Source organism: Molothrus aeneus, chromosome 21 (assembly GCF_037042795.1).
Source record: "Molothrus aeneus isolate 106 chromosome 21, BPBGC_Maene_1.0, whole genome shotgun sequence".
Taxonomy (NCBI): Eukaryota; Metazoa; Chordata; class Aves; order Passeriformes; family Icteridae; genus Molothrus; species Molothrus aeneus.
In genome coordinates this window covers 7,804,292-7,818,337 of record NC_089666.1, presented here as the reverse complement: position 1 = coordinate 7,818,337, position 14,046 = coordinate 7,804,292, and the positions used below count along the sequence as shown (strand labels likewise).

At 57.7% G+C, this 14,046-nt stretch overlaps 1 protein-coding gene across 1 annotated transcript; it reads left to right on the top strand.

Moving 5' to 3' along the window:
- Positions 1–1,745: 1,745 nt before the first annotated feature.
- Positions 1,746–7,935, top strand: PERM1 (PPARGC1 and ESRR induced regulator, muscle 1). The gene is made up of 5 exons (XM_066564239.1): positions 1,746–1,967; positions 2,037–2,860; positions 3,629–4,206; positions 5,428–5,544; positions 7,844–7,935. Exons 1-5 carry the CDS (start codon positions 1,746–1,748, stop codon positions 7,921–7,923), a joined length of 1,821 nt encoding a protein of 606 aa, XP_066420336.1. The 3' UTR covers positions 7,924–7,935.
- Positions 7,936–14,046: the final 6,111 nt, after the last annotated feature.

Below are 14,046 nucleotides of genomic sequence, written 5' to 3'. Positions count from 1 at the left end.
CTTGGGCTGTCCCCCTTCCCCATGGAGTGACCCCAGGAGGGAGCAGGGGGCACCGGGAGTGTCCCCAGATGTGGCTGTGGCACTGTCACACATTGGCTGCCACCTGTCGCCAACATCTTCTATGGAAAATCCTTTCCTTGGGATTTTTCCTCCTGAGGAGCTGAGAGGCCTCAGGAACAAAATGCAAACAATGGTTATCTGCTGCTGTGGAATGCAACAGGTGCATCTGGGATTGGGCTCATGTGGATGTTTCTAATCAATGGCCAATCACAGCCCAGCTGGCTCGGACAGAGAGCAGAGCCACAAACCTTTGTTATCATTTCTTATTCTATTCTTAGCCAGACTTCTGATGAAATCCTTTCTTCTATTACTTAGTATAGTTTTAATGTAATATATATCATAAAATAATAAATCAGCCTTGTGAGCCATGGAGTCAGATCCTCGTCTGTCCCCTCAGCCTGAGCCCCCTGTGAGCGCGGTCACAGCCACCCTGGCATGTCCCCCAGCAGTTCTATATATGGGCCGGTGGCACTGAGCTCTCAAGTGACACCGGGGAGGGACTGAGGGTTTATTTTTAGTCCCTGAATGGATCTGAGCTGCAGCCGGGCCCTGTGCCCCCGGCCAGGGCACCATGTGCTGCTGGGGGGGCTCTGCTGTGGCTGTCGCATGGCTCCGTCCCCGCCCGGGGCTGGGGGACAGGTAGGGCGGCCCTTGTCCCCTCCCTGCGTGTCCGGCTGTGCCTGTCCTGCTGTGCCTGTCCTGCTGTCCTGCTGTGCTGTCCTGCTGTGCTGTCCTGCTGTCCAGCTGTGCTGTCCTGTCCAGCTGTGCCTGTTCTGCTGTCCAGCTGTGCTGTCCAGCTGTGCTGTCCTGCTGTCCAGCTGTGCTGTCCAGCTGTGCCTGTTCTGCTGTCCTGTCCAGCTGTGCTGCTCCTCCCTGCCCAAGGCCCCTGCAAGGCCGGGGCTGCTGCCCTGGCTGTGGGGGATGTCCTGGCTGCTCTGGGCTTTGGGAATGCTCAGGAACATCAGTGCCAGGTTTAAGGTGGATTGGAGGCAAAATGGGTGGGAAAGGGGGGTGTGGGGTGTGATGCTGCTGTGGGGAGAACCCCAAACCTTTGCAGCAGTGGGGAGCATCCCAAAGCCCCAGTGCAGCTCTGGGGAGCATCCCAAAGCCCCAGTGCAGCTCTGGGGAGCATCCCAAAGCCCCAGTGCAGCCATGCTGGGGTTCAGAGGCAGCGGGGAGCAGAGGGGGTGGCAGTGACCTCTCCCATTGCTGGCTCTCCTGTGGCCAGCACAGCCATCCCCGTCCTGCTGAGGTTGCCAGGGGCTGGAATTTCCAGCCAGGTTTGGGCTGGAAGAGGGTGAGGATGAGCAGATGGCCAGGGAGGAGCTGGGAGGAAGGGCTGGGGGCACACAGCTGGGCTTTGGGGGCACACAGCTGGATTTGGGGGCACACAGCTGGGCTTTGGGGGCACACAGCTGGATTTGGGGGCACACAGCTGGCTTTGGGGCACACAGCTGGCTTTGGGGGCACACAGCTGGATTTGGGGGCACACAGACAGGCTTTGGGGCACACAGCCGGGCTTTGGGGCACACAGCTGCACTTTAGGGGCACACAGCTGGATTTGGGGGCACACAGCTGCACTTTAGGGGCACACAGCTGGATTTTGGGGCACACAGCTGGATTTGGGGGCACACAGCGGTGCCACCCGGTCCTGCCTGACGTGTCGCCGCTCCCCTGCCGCAGGCATGGATAACTTCGAGTACAGCATCCAGCTGAACGACCGCGAGTGGGCCGAGTTCCTGCGGGCCGCCGAGGAGTGCAGCCTGGCGCCGGCCTCGCTGGCCACGGCCGAGGAGCAGAGCCTCAGTGACATTGAGCAAGGGGACACGGCGGGACGCGGCAGGGCGAGCCCAGCCAGGCCGGGCAGCGAGCCAGCACCGCCGGGCACTGCCAGCCCTGCCCCACGTGCTGACGGCGCCGGTGCCACCCGCCCGGAGCGCTGCGTGCCGGGGCTGCCGTCGGGCAGCGAGGACGAGGCGGAGCTGGGCGCTGCGGGCGCGCTCCCGGCTGACAGCCACCGCCGGCCCAGCTGCCCCGCACTCGCGGCCATGCCCAGCGCCCAGAGGCGGCAGCCACCGCGGGCACCCGGCGGCGCCGCGCAGGACACGGCGGTGGCGGCGCCCGCAGGCGGCCAGGCCACGGAGCAGGGCGGGGATGCAGGAGGGGGACGAGCCCCGCTGGCAGCGCCAGAAGCTCCAGCAGCCCCTGTGCCCTCGGAGCCCGCGGGGGACCCCCCGAGCCCGGGGATGGTGCCCAGGGCGGCAGCGCAGGCGGAGCAGGCGGCGGGCACGGAGCCGAGCTCGCCGGGAGCGGCGTCCCCCAGCGTGGTGCGGCCCAAGGTGCCGGCACAGCCCAGGAAGGGCCGCAAGCAGCGCGGAGCCGGCGGCACCGAGGGCGACAGGGACCCCCTGAGCGCGGCACCCGCCGGGAAGGCTCCGCCGGGCTCCCCGGTGTCCCCTCGGAAGGGCAGAGCCAAGGACAAGGCGGCCAAGGGAGCGCTGGTGAGGCTGGGCAGCGAGGAGGCTGCGGACAGCAAGCGGGCGGACGGCGGCGATGCCGCCCCAAAGCCCCGGGGCAAGGAGCCGCAGCCCCCGGGCAGGACAAAGGGCACCAAGCCCCCAAAGGCAGGGCAGGCCGGGGCTTCGGGCGGACGTGACAGTGTCCCCGCGGTCCCTGGAGACGGAGCCGCGGCTCTGCCAGGGGAGGAGAGCCAGGAGATGCCAGGGAAGCCTCTGGGGAGCGCGGCAGCGTTGGGAGGGAATGCTGCTGAGGGGGCTGGAGGGAATTCTGCTGCCGAGACACCTGGAGGGAATGCTGCTGAGATCCCTGGAATTCCTGTTCCTGAGACCCCTGGAATTCCTGCTGCTGCTCAGATCCCTGGAATTCCTGCTGCTGAGACACCTGGAGGGAATTCTGCTGCCGAGACACCTGGAGTTCCTGCTGCTGAGACACCTGGAGTTCCTGTTCCTGAGACCCCTGGAATTCCTGTTCCTGAGACCCCTGGAATTCCTGCTGCTGCTCAGATCCCTGGAATTCCTGCTGCTGAACTTCCCAGAAAGCCCTCAGAAATCCCTGGAATTCCTGCAGCTGAGATTCCCAGGAAGACCTCAGATATCCCTGGAGTTCCTGCGGCTGAGATCCCTGGAATTCCTGCAGCTGAGATTCCCAGGAAGACCTCAGAGATCCCTGCAGTTCCTGCAGCTGGGATCCCCTGGGAGCCTGCAGCTGCGATTCCCAGGAAACCTGCACCTGAAACCCCTTGGGAGCCTGCAGCTGGGATCCCCAGGAGTCCTGCCATTGAGATCCCCAGGATCCCTGCAGCTGAGCTCCCCAGGATCCCTGCTATTGAGATCCCATGTGATCCTGCAGCTGGGCTCCCCAGGATCCCTGCAGCTGAGCTCCCCAGGATCCCTGCCATCGAGATCCCCAGGATCCCTGCCATCGAGATCCCGTGTGATCCTGCAGCTGAGCTCCCCAGGATCCCTGCCATCGAGCTCCCCAGGATCCCTGCTATTGAGATCCCGTGTGATCCTGCAGCTGGGCTCCCCTGGGAAGCTGCAGCTGAGCTCCCCAGGGCCGTGAGCCCCCTGTGCTTTGCTGAGGGAGCCTCTGGCAAGCCCAACTCTCTGGATGTGACCTGGCCCGAGATGTACGAGTACCTGTTCTGCGATTCCCAGGAGGAGGAGGAGCTGGGCAGCTCCCTGGAGGGGCGGAAATCGCCCTTGCAGAGGGAAATCTCCTGGCCTGAACTGTACGAGTATTTTTTCACCGAGCCAGAAGGAAGCAGGAAAAAAGGCAAAGCTAAAGACAGGAAAAGAAAGAAGTTCAGAGGCTTGCACAAGGAGGCTCCCAGCTCTGCTCCAGACAAGGACACCGTGGTTATCTCAGTCCCTGATGTGCATGAACACTTGTTCCCAGAGCCAGCCCCCAAAAGGATGGGCTGGAGAGGGATTTTCTCCATGGCCCCGGCCTCGGAGGTGAAGAAAGCTGTGAGGGCTTTGGGGTCCCTGCTGCAGAGGCAGGGGCAGCTGGGAGGAGGCCAAGCCCCAGGCTCCCAGGCCCTGGTGCCCAGAAGATCCGGAGAGGAGCTCGCCCTGGTCCCGCTGCAGTGGCCGGAAGATGAGGACAGGGCCCTGGCACTGAGAGGTAAATCCTGTTGTCCCCTGCAGGGACCCTTCCCAGGCTGGGTCACCCTGGCTCTCCCTCGGGATGTTCCTCTCTCTCTGTCCCCTGTGCCAAGCCAGTGCTCCTGGCCAGGTCCTGCAGCATGGATGGGGAATGTGGGACCGTAAAACCCACCCTGAGCAGAGAAACACCCTCTGGAGACCTCAGAGGTCACCTGAACATTGCCTGTTCCTGGGAGCAGGTGAGAGAGATGGGAATAAAGGGAGAAATCTGATCCACCAGGACAGGCAGGGGTTTGTCTTTGAGCTTAAATGATGCTCAGAGTTAATCCTAAACCCAAACACTGAGGGAGCCATCCCAAAGGGAGCCTCAACGTGGAGCTTCCAGTCTGAAAAAATCCCCTTTGAGGTGGTCACAGCTAATTAATAAGCCAGCTTTAATTAAGAGCCTGATCAAATGAATAGGAGCAGAAAGAACCTGATCTGAAGCTGTTGCAGGCCGGATCAGGGCGTGTGGAGCACTCAGGGATGTCTCCATCCCTGGAGGAGGCAGGAGTGGGGTGGGATGCCCAGAGGGGCTCTGAGCACTCCCAGATGTTGTCCTGGAGCTGGGTGTGCCTGGGGACACTGGGGACAGGAAGGGGACCTTGCCTGTGTCCCCAGGAGTTGCTGTGTCCCCAGGAGTTGCTGTGTCCCCCGGAATTGCTGTGTCCCCAGGAGTTGCTGTGTCCCCCGGAATTGCTGTGTCCCCCGGAATTGCTGTGTCCCCAGGAGTTGCTGTGTCCCCAGGAGTTGCTCTGTCCCCAGGAGTTGCTGTGTCCCCAGGCTGCTCCCCAGACCCAGCTGCAGCCACCACAGGGAGCGGGGCAGAGCTGCAGGGAGGCGCTGAGGCAGCCGGGGGTGGCTTCAGCAAACGTTTCCTCGGGGTTTTTAGCAAAGTGAAGGACTGAGGAGAGGGGTTATAAACCCCATTTCCTCGGGGTTTTTAGCAAAGTGAAGGACTGAGGGGAGGGGTTATAAACCCCATTTCCTCGGGGTTTTTAGCAAAGTGAAGGACTGAGGGGAGGGGTGACAAATGCGCCGCTGTCCTTTGGGAACGCACAGAGCTCTCTGATTCCACTCCTGCTGCCCAAAGCCCTCCAGGGATGGTTTCCCAGGGATTTGCTGGGGCAGAGGGAGGGCAGGGGGGGCAGAGGGGGCGGCTCAGAGCCCCCAGGACCTCGTGCTCCTCTCGTGGCAGGAGCAGCAGCGGAGGAGCCCCGCGTGCTGAGCCACAAGGACATGTGCCTGGTGTTCTGTGCCTTTGCCTCCTGGGCTGTGAAGACATCTGACCTGCAGGCTCCGGATGCCTGGAAGACCAGTACGTACAGTGCCCGCTTGGAGAGGGGTGGGAAGGGCTCTGGGGCACGTTGGCAGGGAGGAAAATCAGGATATTTATACCTGCAGCTGCCTCTGGGGAAGCGCAGCCTTTTCCTGTTGACCCAGAGTCGTTTCCATGCCTTTTCTCTCCCCTCTGATCCTGATTGCTGCTCGTGTCTCTTGTGCTTCCCCCCAAAGCAGCTGCTGGCTCCACAGCCTTGGTTCTGCTCCATCCAGGATCCCTGACAGGGCTCAGTTGGGCAGGACTTCCTTAAGACCTCCTTAGGTTCCCTCATCCCAGCAGGAACAAAATTCCCAACACAACTGGCCTCGCAGCAAGGCCGAGCCTGCCTGGGGTGTTTGGTCCATGGCCAAAGTTGAGGTTTTAAACCTTCATCCAGCACCAAAATTCCTGTGTTTTTCTGAGGTGCTTGGAAGGTTTAATCTTCCCCCCAAAGAGGAAGAGGAAGTTTTATCTTCTCCCCATCATCCTCCTGCACTGAGTCCTGCAATTCCCTGGAGATCTGTGGGATCCTCTCCTCTCCAAGCCCAGCTCTTGGAAGCTGGTGAGGAAAGAGGAAGCTGAGGAGACAGAAATTCCCTACAGGAGTGGGAATGGCTGGGTGAGCAGGGCTCAGGGAAAGCAGCATTCCCAATCCCTGTCCTGGAGCCCTTGGAGAGCCCTTCCAGAGCAGCATTCCCAATTCCTGCCCTGGAATCCTTGGAGAGCCCTTCCAGAGCAGCATTCCCAATCCCTGCCCTGGATGAGCCTGGAGAGCCCTTCCAGAGCAGCATTCCTGGTTCCTGCCCTGGATGAGCCTGGAGAGCCCTTCCAGAGCAGCATTCCTGGTTCCTGCCCTGGTATCCTTGGAGAGCCCTTCCAGAGCAGCATTCCTGGTTCCTGCCCTGGTATCCTTGGAGAGCCCTTCCAGAGCAGCATTCCTGATTCCTGCCCTGGATGAGCCTGGAGAGCCCTTCCAGAGCAGCATTCCCAATCCCTGCCCTGGATGCAGCCTGGAGAGCCCTTCCAGAGCAGCATTCCTGGTTCCTGCCCTGGATGCAGCCTGGAGAGCCCTTCCAGAGCAGCATTCCTGGTTCCTGCCCTGGATGAGCCTGGAGAGCCCTTCCAGAGCAGCATTCCTGGTTCCTGCCCCACAGAGCCCCTTCCATGGGAAGCAATGCCAGGATTGAGGCTTCCTGCTGCTCTTGCAGGCGAGGAATGTTCCCTGCTAAGGTCAGCAGGCAGCTGACACTGCGGGCTGGGAATAGCTCCTGAGCTAAGGCTGCTCCCTGCCATCATCCCCAGCAGCTCTTGGCCTGCTCCCCCTCCTGCTGAGGGTTTGGGATGGAGGAAATGTCCCCAGGAAAGGGGTGGAAAGGGGGATAAGCTCCTGGTGCCCCAGGTGGAATAACCTGGAGAGGAGGGAGGCAGGAGCGGCTCCAGAGCCCGGAGCAGCCTCTCTCTCTCTGGGCATTTGGGCTTCCAGCAAGCTGAGTTTGTGTTCCTCTAGCTCATCAATCAAAATCCACTCTGAATTTAAAGTGTGGGGTCTAAAAACGTGGTTTGGATTCCTGGTTTTGCTCAAGGGAACTTAATGTCCCTTATAAACCAAATGAAGAACTTTGGGTGCAGGGACAGAGCAGAGCTTGGTTTGGGTTTCACCCCCCTTAGTTATTTCTTGTGTCCCTACATCTTTGATTTGGAGCTTTGGATATTTTCTGCTTTTGGCTGGGGCCAGAAAATCCCCAGAAAATCCCCAAAATGGGATTTTTCTTGGCGTCCTCCTGGTGCAAACAGAAGCAGGAAATGAAGGGGCTGTCCTGAAGCCCTGGTGGGGTTTTCCTTGTGTGTCTTTCTCTCATCCAAGATCAAATCTCCACCTGAACCTGTGACTCCAGCCAATCCATGAAATCCCCACCTGGACCTGGGTGTCCCCCCCATCCATAAACCTCCCTCTGGATCTCAGCATCCAACCAGTGCCCACCACCGAGGGTCCCTACTGAGCATTTCCCCTAAACCCGTCCTTTTCATGGCATGGGGGTGTCCCCATGCACCCCAAACTCCCACCCTGGATGTGCCCGGTCAGGCTGTGAGCATCTGGGAACGCTCTGGGAGCAAATTCCGTGTGCTGGGAATGCAAACCCCGGGCAGGGGAAGGGAGAGGAGCAAATTCCGTGTGCTGGGAATGCAAAGCCCGGGCAGGAGAGGGGACCGGGGAAGGGACAGGAGCGACCCCCGCGTGTCCCCCGAGCACTTCGGGACCGGAGTGACGGTGGGAATGCCCTGGGCTCTTTTCCAGTGTTCCTGGCAAGCTTTGGCACCCTCTCGGCCATCCGCTACTTCCGAAGGACGGTCAGGGAAGGGCACCCCCGGACTTAACCCCTGCCGCGCCGGAGCCGCCGCCCGGGGCCGGGGCTTTGTTCTGGACACTGGGAGAAGCCTGGAGCCAGCCCCGAGAGCTTCCCCGGCCCCATCCCCGACCGGACAGGAGCGGGAGCCTCCCGGGGACGGGAACTGACGGTAGGACAGGACAGGACAGGGGCTGGCAGTGCCCTGCTGGTCCCTCCTCCCCGCTGGAGTCACCTGGAGGTGGCACAGGGATGCTCGGAGGTGGCACAGGGATGCACAGAGGAAGCAGGCAAGTGCTTCATGCCGACAAAGGATCCGGGATGTCTCTGAAGGAGCTTTGGGAAGAGCTTGGCAGAGCCTGGGCTGGGCAGCAGCTCCCGGAGGGATGCAGGGGTCGCTGCCAAGCGCTCCCATGATCGCTCCGGGAGGATCAAATCCCTCTTGGGTTTCACTCCCAAGAAGCCCCAGCTCGGGGATGGGGTTTCTGCCGCCGCGGCTCTGTCCCTGGGGACAGCTGGGACAGGGACACGTCCCCATCCCGCAGCAAGGACGGGCAGGGGTCACTCGGGGGAAGGGACCGAGGGACTGAACAGCCCGGGAAGGGCAGCGGGGACAGGGGCTGGGCTCGGGGAGGCTCAGGAAAGGGGACAGGAGGATGTTGGGCCGGAGGGAGGAGGAGGAGGAGGAGGTGGGCAGGTTTGGCTGTGCCAAGCAGCAGGGAAAGGCTCTGGGTGTTTGATTTATTTCCTTTCGTGCCTCCCGTCCTAGAGAGGCAAAGGGAGACCTGGGGTGAGGGGAGCATGGAACGGAAAGTGGAAAATGAAATGGTTCAGTTCCCCCTGTCCCCAGTGCCTCCCTCAGCACCCAGGGCATTATCAGGAGGAATTTCCTCCCCTCACCTGCCTGGTGGCAGCACCAGGGAGGGGTTGGGGTTGAGATCCACGGTGTTTGTGGGGGGACAGCAGAGAGGGGAGGTTCCTTTCCTTGTGCTGAGAGGCTCTGGGGGCTGCAGGGGTGGGCTGGAGGCTGTGGGCTGGTACAGAGAGATCTGGGCCTGGGATTTAGGGCTGGACAGGCTCTGCGTGGCCTGGAGCAGCTGCACACCCACCGAGAGGGCTTCTGTGCAGGGGGAGAGCTGATGGAACGTGCTGGAAGCTTCCAATAAAGTTCTGTCTCATTTACTACGCCTGTGTCCGTCCCTGTGTCTGTGCGGAGCCGTCGAGGGAGCGCCGGGCCCTGCAGGAGGATGAATCAATGTGTGAGTGTGTGTGTGTTTGTGTGTTTGTGTGTGTGTTTGTGTGTTTGTGTGTGTGTTTGTGTGTTTGTGTGTGTGTTTGTGTGTGTGTCTGTCTCTGTCTGTGTGTGTATTTGTGTGTGTCTGTGTGTGTGTGTGTGTGAGGGCAGCAGAGCTGCAGGAGCTGAGGGGTTTGGGCACAGAGCAGGCAGGGCCATGGGCCAGCATCCCCTGGGTCCCTGTCCTGTCCCTCTGAGGCACAGCCTGGCACCAGCAGCCCCTTCCACGGGCCCCTCCTGGCTCAGGGGCTCTGGGCAGCCCTGAACAGAGCAGGGGGCACCGCCTGCATCCCCTCCCCGCTCCCCATCCCTCTGCATCCCCTCCCCGCTCCCCATCCCTCTGCATCCCCTCCCTGCTGCCCATCCCTCTGCATCCCCTCCCTGCTCCCCATCCCTCTGCATCCCCTCCCCGCTCCCCATCCCTCTGCATCCCCTCCCCGCTCCCCATCCCTCTGCATCCCCTCCCTGCTGCCCATCCCTCTGCATCCCCTCCCCGCTCCCCATCCCTCTGCATCCCCTCCCCGCTCCCCATCCCTCTGCATCCCCTCCCCGCTCCCCATCCCTCTGCATCCCCTCCCTGCTGCCCATCCCTCTGCATCCCCTCCCTGCTGCCCATCCCTCTGTGCCCAGGCACTCCCGGAGCTGCATCCCCTGTCCGGGGCACAGGCATGTGTTAGGAAAAACCCCTTGGCCAGGATCTTTTCCTCCTGAGAAGCTGAGAGGCCTCAGAAAGGAAATGCAAGCAATGGTTATCTGCTGCTGAGGAATCAACAGGTGCATCTGGGATTGGGCTCATGGGGTTGTTTCTAATTAATGGCCAATCACAGTCCAGCTGGCTCGGACTCTGGTTAATAACAAGATTTTATTCTCATTCCTTTCTATTCCTTTCAAGCCTTCTGATGAAATCCTTTTTTCTATTCTTTTGGTATAGTTATATATTTATATATATAGTATTATACATATAAATAATATAAAACTATACTAAAAGAAGATATATTATATTATATTATATTATATTATATTATATTATATTATATTATATTATATTATATTATATTATATTATATTATATTATATTATATTATATTATATTATATTATATTATATTATATTTTTAATATTATATATATAATAAAATAATAAATCAGCCTTCTGAAACATGGAGTCAAGATTCTCATCTCTTCCCTCATCCTGGGAGCCCTGTGAACACCAACACCCCACTGGGTTTAGCCCTGGCCCAAGTGATTTACCCCAGAGCTGATCCCAGGAGTGCTCTGGGGGTGGCAGGAGGTGCCTCTCACCCTTTGCTGTCGGTGACATTTGCTGTGTGACCCTTCAGAGCAGAGCTCTCAGGTCACAGGTGCCCTCCACACTCCTCTGGGGCCAGAAAATTCCCAGAAAATCCCCAGTGAAGAAAAAAAAAAATCAGAGTGAAAAAAATCTGAGGGGGAAAAAAAATCAGAATTAAAAAAGAAAAAAAAAAAAAAGAAAAAAAGGGAAGGAAGATTCAGAGTGAAGGAAAAATCAGAGTTAAAAAAAAAATCCGAGGGAAGGAAAATTCAGAGTGAAGGAAAATTCAGAGGGAAGGAAAAATGTGAGGGAAGGAAAAATCAGAGGGAAGGAAAAATCCGAAGGAAGGAAAATTCAGAGTGAAAAGTATTTTTCTTGGCGTCCTCTTGGTGCAAACAGAAGCAGGAAATGAAGGTGCTGTCCTGAAGCCTCTCCTGGAAGGGTGTGATGAATATTTCAGGAGCTGGAGGCCTCAGCTGGCTGCAGCCTGGAAGGAATTACTGAAAGGTCCTGCTGGTCCCAGGGGATTTGGGAGCCTCTGCCACAGCTCCGCCAGGGAGCAGAGCAGCTGAAATTTTAATGCTTGGTTTATTCTCTGACCTTTCCAGCTCTCTCCCCTCTGCCTCGCAGCAAGGCCAGGCGTGCCTGGGGTTTCTATCCACGGCCAAAATGGAGATTAAACCTCGCAGGTTCAATGTGCCCAAGGGTTCCTCCCAGACCGAGGCCGGCAGGAGGGAGGGACGGAGGCGCAGGCAGGACCTCGCACTCGCCCGGCGCAAGCGGAGCGACCTTGGTGAGCATCCCGGGCCCTGCTGCGCCCCTGCCTGCACGTAGCCCCCTCAGCTGACGCTCGGCAGTGCCAGCCACATGAAAAAGTCAGGCAGGTGCTGCCCGAGAGCTGCCCCGTATTTCATCCTGCCCGAGAGCTGCCCCGTATTTCATCCTGCCGGACACCCAGGGTGCCTCTCCCCCTTCTCCTGGGAAGGGCCTTGGCTGCAGCACCTCCTTCACTCGGAATTTCCCTTCCCTCTGATTTTTCCTTCACTCGGAATTTCCCTTCCCTCTGATTTTTCCTTCACTCGGAATTTCCCTTCACTCTGATTTTCCCTTCACTCTGATTTTCCCTTCACTCTGAATTTCCCTTCACTCTGAATTTCCCTTCACTCTGATTTTCCCTTCACTCTGATTTTTCCTTCCCTCGGACTTTTCTTTAATTCTGATTTTTCCTTCCCTCGGATTTTTCCTTCCCTCAGATTCTTTCTTCCCTCTGACTTTTCATTATGATTTTTTCTTCACTCTGAATTTTCCTTCCCTTGGATTTTTCCTTCCCTTGGATTTTTAACTCTGATTTTTCCTTCCCTCTGAATTTACCTTCCCTCTGATTTTTCCTTCCCTCTGATTTTTCCTTCCCTCAGATTTTTAACTCTGAATTTTCCTTCACTCTGAATCTTCCTTCCCTCGGATTTTTTTTCCATTCAGATTTTTTTTCACTCAGATTTTTCCTTCCCTCTGATTTTTCCTTCTCTCGGATTTTTCTTTAACTCTGATTTTTCCTTCCCTCTGATTTTTCCTTCCCTCGGATGTTTTCTCATTCAGATTTTTTTTTTTCACTCTGATTTTTTCTGATTTTTTTTCGCTCCGATTTTTCCTTCCCTCTTTTTTCTTTCCCTCCCTCTTTTCCAGCCCTGGCAGAGCAGAGGCACAAGGGGCAGAAGCTCCCATTGCTCCGGCCCTTGCACATTTTGCTGGATTCTCCCTCCCAGAGGATGGCAAAGAGAGGGAGATGATCCCAAGGGATGCACACTGGGACTGTCCAATCTCAGAAATCCACAGGGAACTTTAATATCAGCAGGAGGGGATGTCCCCCTTTGATCATTGCAGGTTTTGCTGTTGTGAATCAGTTAAAATATGACGGTGACCCTCAGAGTGTTCACTCCCAGTACATTTGGGATGTCCCCTCGCACATGTGGTTCAGAATAAATCGACCTTTTGGGGCTCATCAGACACAAATCCTCCCCAAAACAGAGCAAACCTGAGAGAAAACCACAACAGCTCCAAGACCTGAACCCACCCACTCCTGAAGGTGTTTTACAGAACTGAGCACCAGCCAGAAAATTCAACAACTCTTCAACCACCAACATTTACATTTAAATACAAGAACCCACTCAGCCTTTACATGTAAACTTTGTTGGGAACCTCCCGAAAAACCCCAAGAAACAACCAGAGATATTCAAGTACACATGGTTGTGGGAAGAACCAAAGCAGAGGTTTTGCTGCTGTGTTTGAGCTGCAGCCTCTGCAGGGAACGAAGGCCAAGAATTCAGAGCCTCAGGTGGAGACATTTGGGTTTGCTGCTGACCCTCCAAAAGGATCTGGCCTAAGAGGCTGGAAAATAACAGCCCTGAGCCTCTGTCCCTTGTTGGTGTCCTGTCCTGGCTCTGGGGGGACGTCAGGGACACCCCAGCCCTGCTGGCACTGCCCTGGAGCTTCTGCTGGGGGGGATTTTCTCCCCTCCTTGCCTGGACAGCCACAGGCAGCACTTGGGGTGAGCCCAGGGCAGGGAGGAAAGGAGGGATTCCCACATTTGGGGGAATTTGGGGTTTCCTCTGCAGGGGAGACCTCAGGGAGCGCAGATCACCGGGCACCTTCATTGGCACCAGGCTGGGAGGCAGCAGTGGCAGGAAGGAGGTGGAAAGCAAACCCCGCCGGGCTCAGACCTGGCTGGCTTTTGGGGGTTTGGGGTTTTTTCCCCTCCATCTCCTGTCTGCTGCCTCTGCTCTGGCAGGAGGACAAGGATGGGCAATGCCCTGGGCATCCTGGCAGCCTCCAGGGCTGGGGGAAGCTGTGGCTGTTCCAGGGCATCCCCACAGGGACCAGCTGAGGGCTCTGGCGGGAAGGAATCCAACTACCCCAGGCACCTTTGGGTTCTGCCTCTGAACACCGAGTCCCCTTCACCCGGTGCAGCCTGACCCTTGTGCTCTGGGATTTTCAGGGCAGAGCTCTGGGATTTTCAGGGGGCAGAGCTCTGGGATTTTCAGGGCAGAGCTCTGGGATTTTCAGGGGGCAGAGCTCTGGGATTTTCAGGGCAGAGCTCTGGGATTTTCAGGGGGCAGAGCTCTGGGATTTTCAGGGGGCAGAGCTCTGGGATTTTCAGGGCAGAGCTCTGGGATTTTCAGGGGGCAGAGCTCTGGGATTTTCAGGGCAGAGCTGGTTTTTTGAGCAGCCTCCTGCCCACAGGGACGCGCTGAGGGCTCTGATGTGAAGGAATCCAACTAACCCAGGCACCTTTTGGGTTCTCCCCTTCACCCAAGGCAGCCTTGAGCATAATCCCTTTTTGCTCTGGGATTTTCAGGGGGCACAGCTGGATCTTTAGAGCAGCCTCCTGGGCACAGCTGGATTTTTTGAGCAGCCTCCTGGGCACAGCTGCTTTTCTGGAGCAGCCTGCTGGGCACAGCTGGTTTTTTGGAGCAGCCTGCTGGGCACAGCTGGATCTTTGGAGCAGCCTCCTGGGCACAGCTGGATTTTTGGAGCAGCCTCCTGGGCACAGCTGGATGTTTTGAGCAGCCTGCT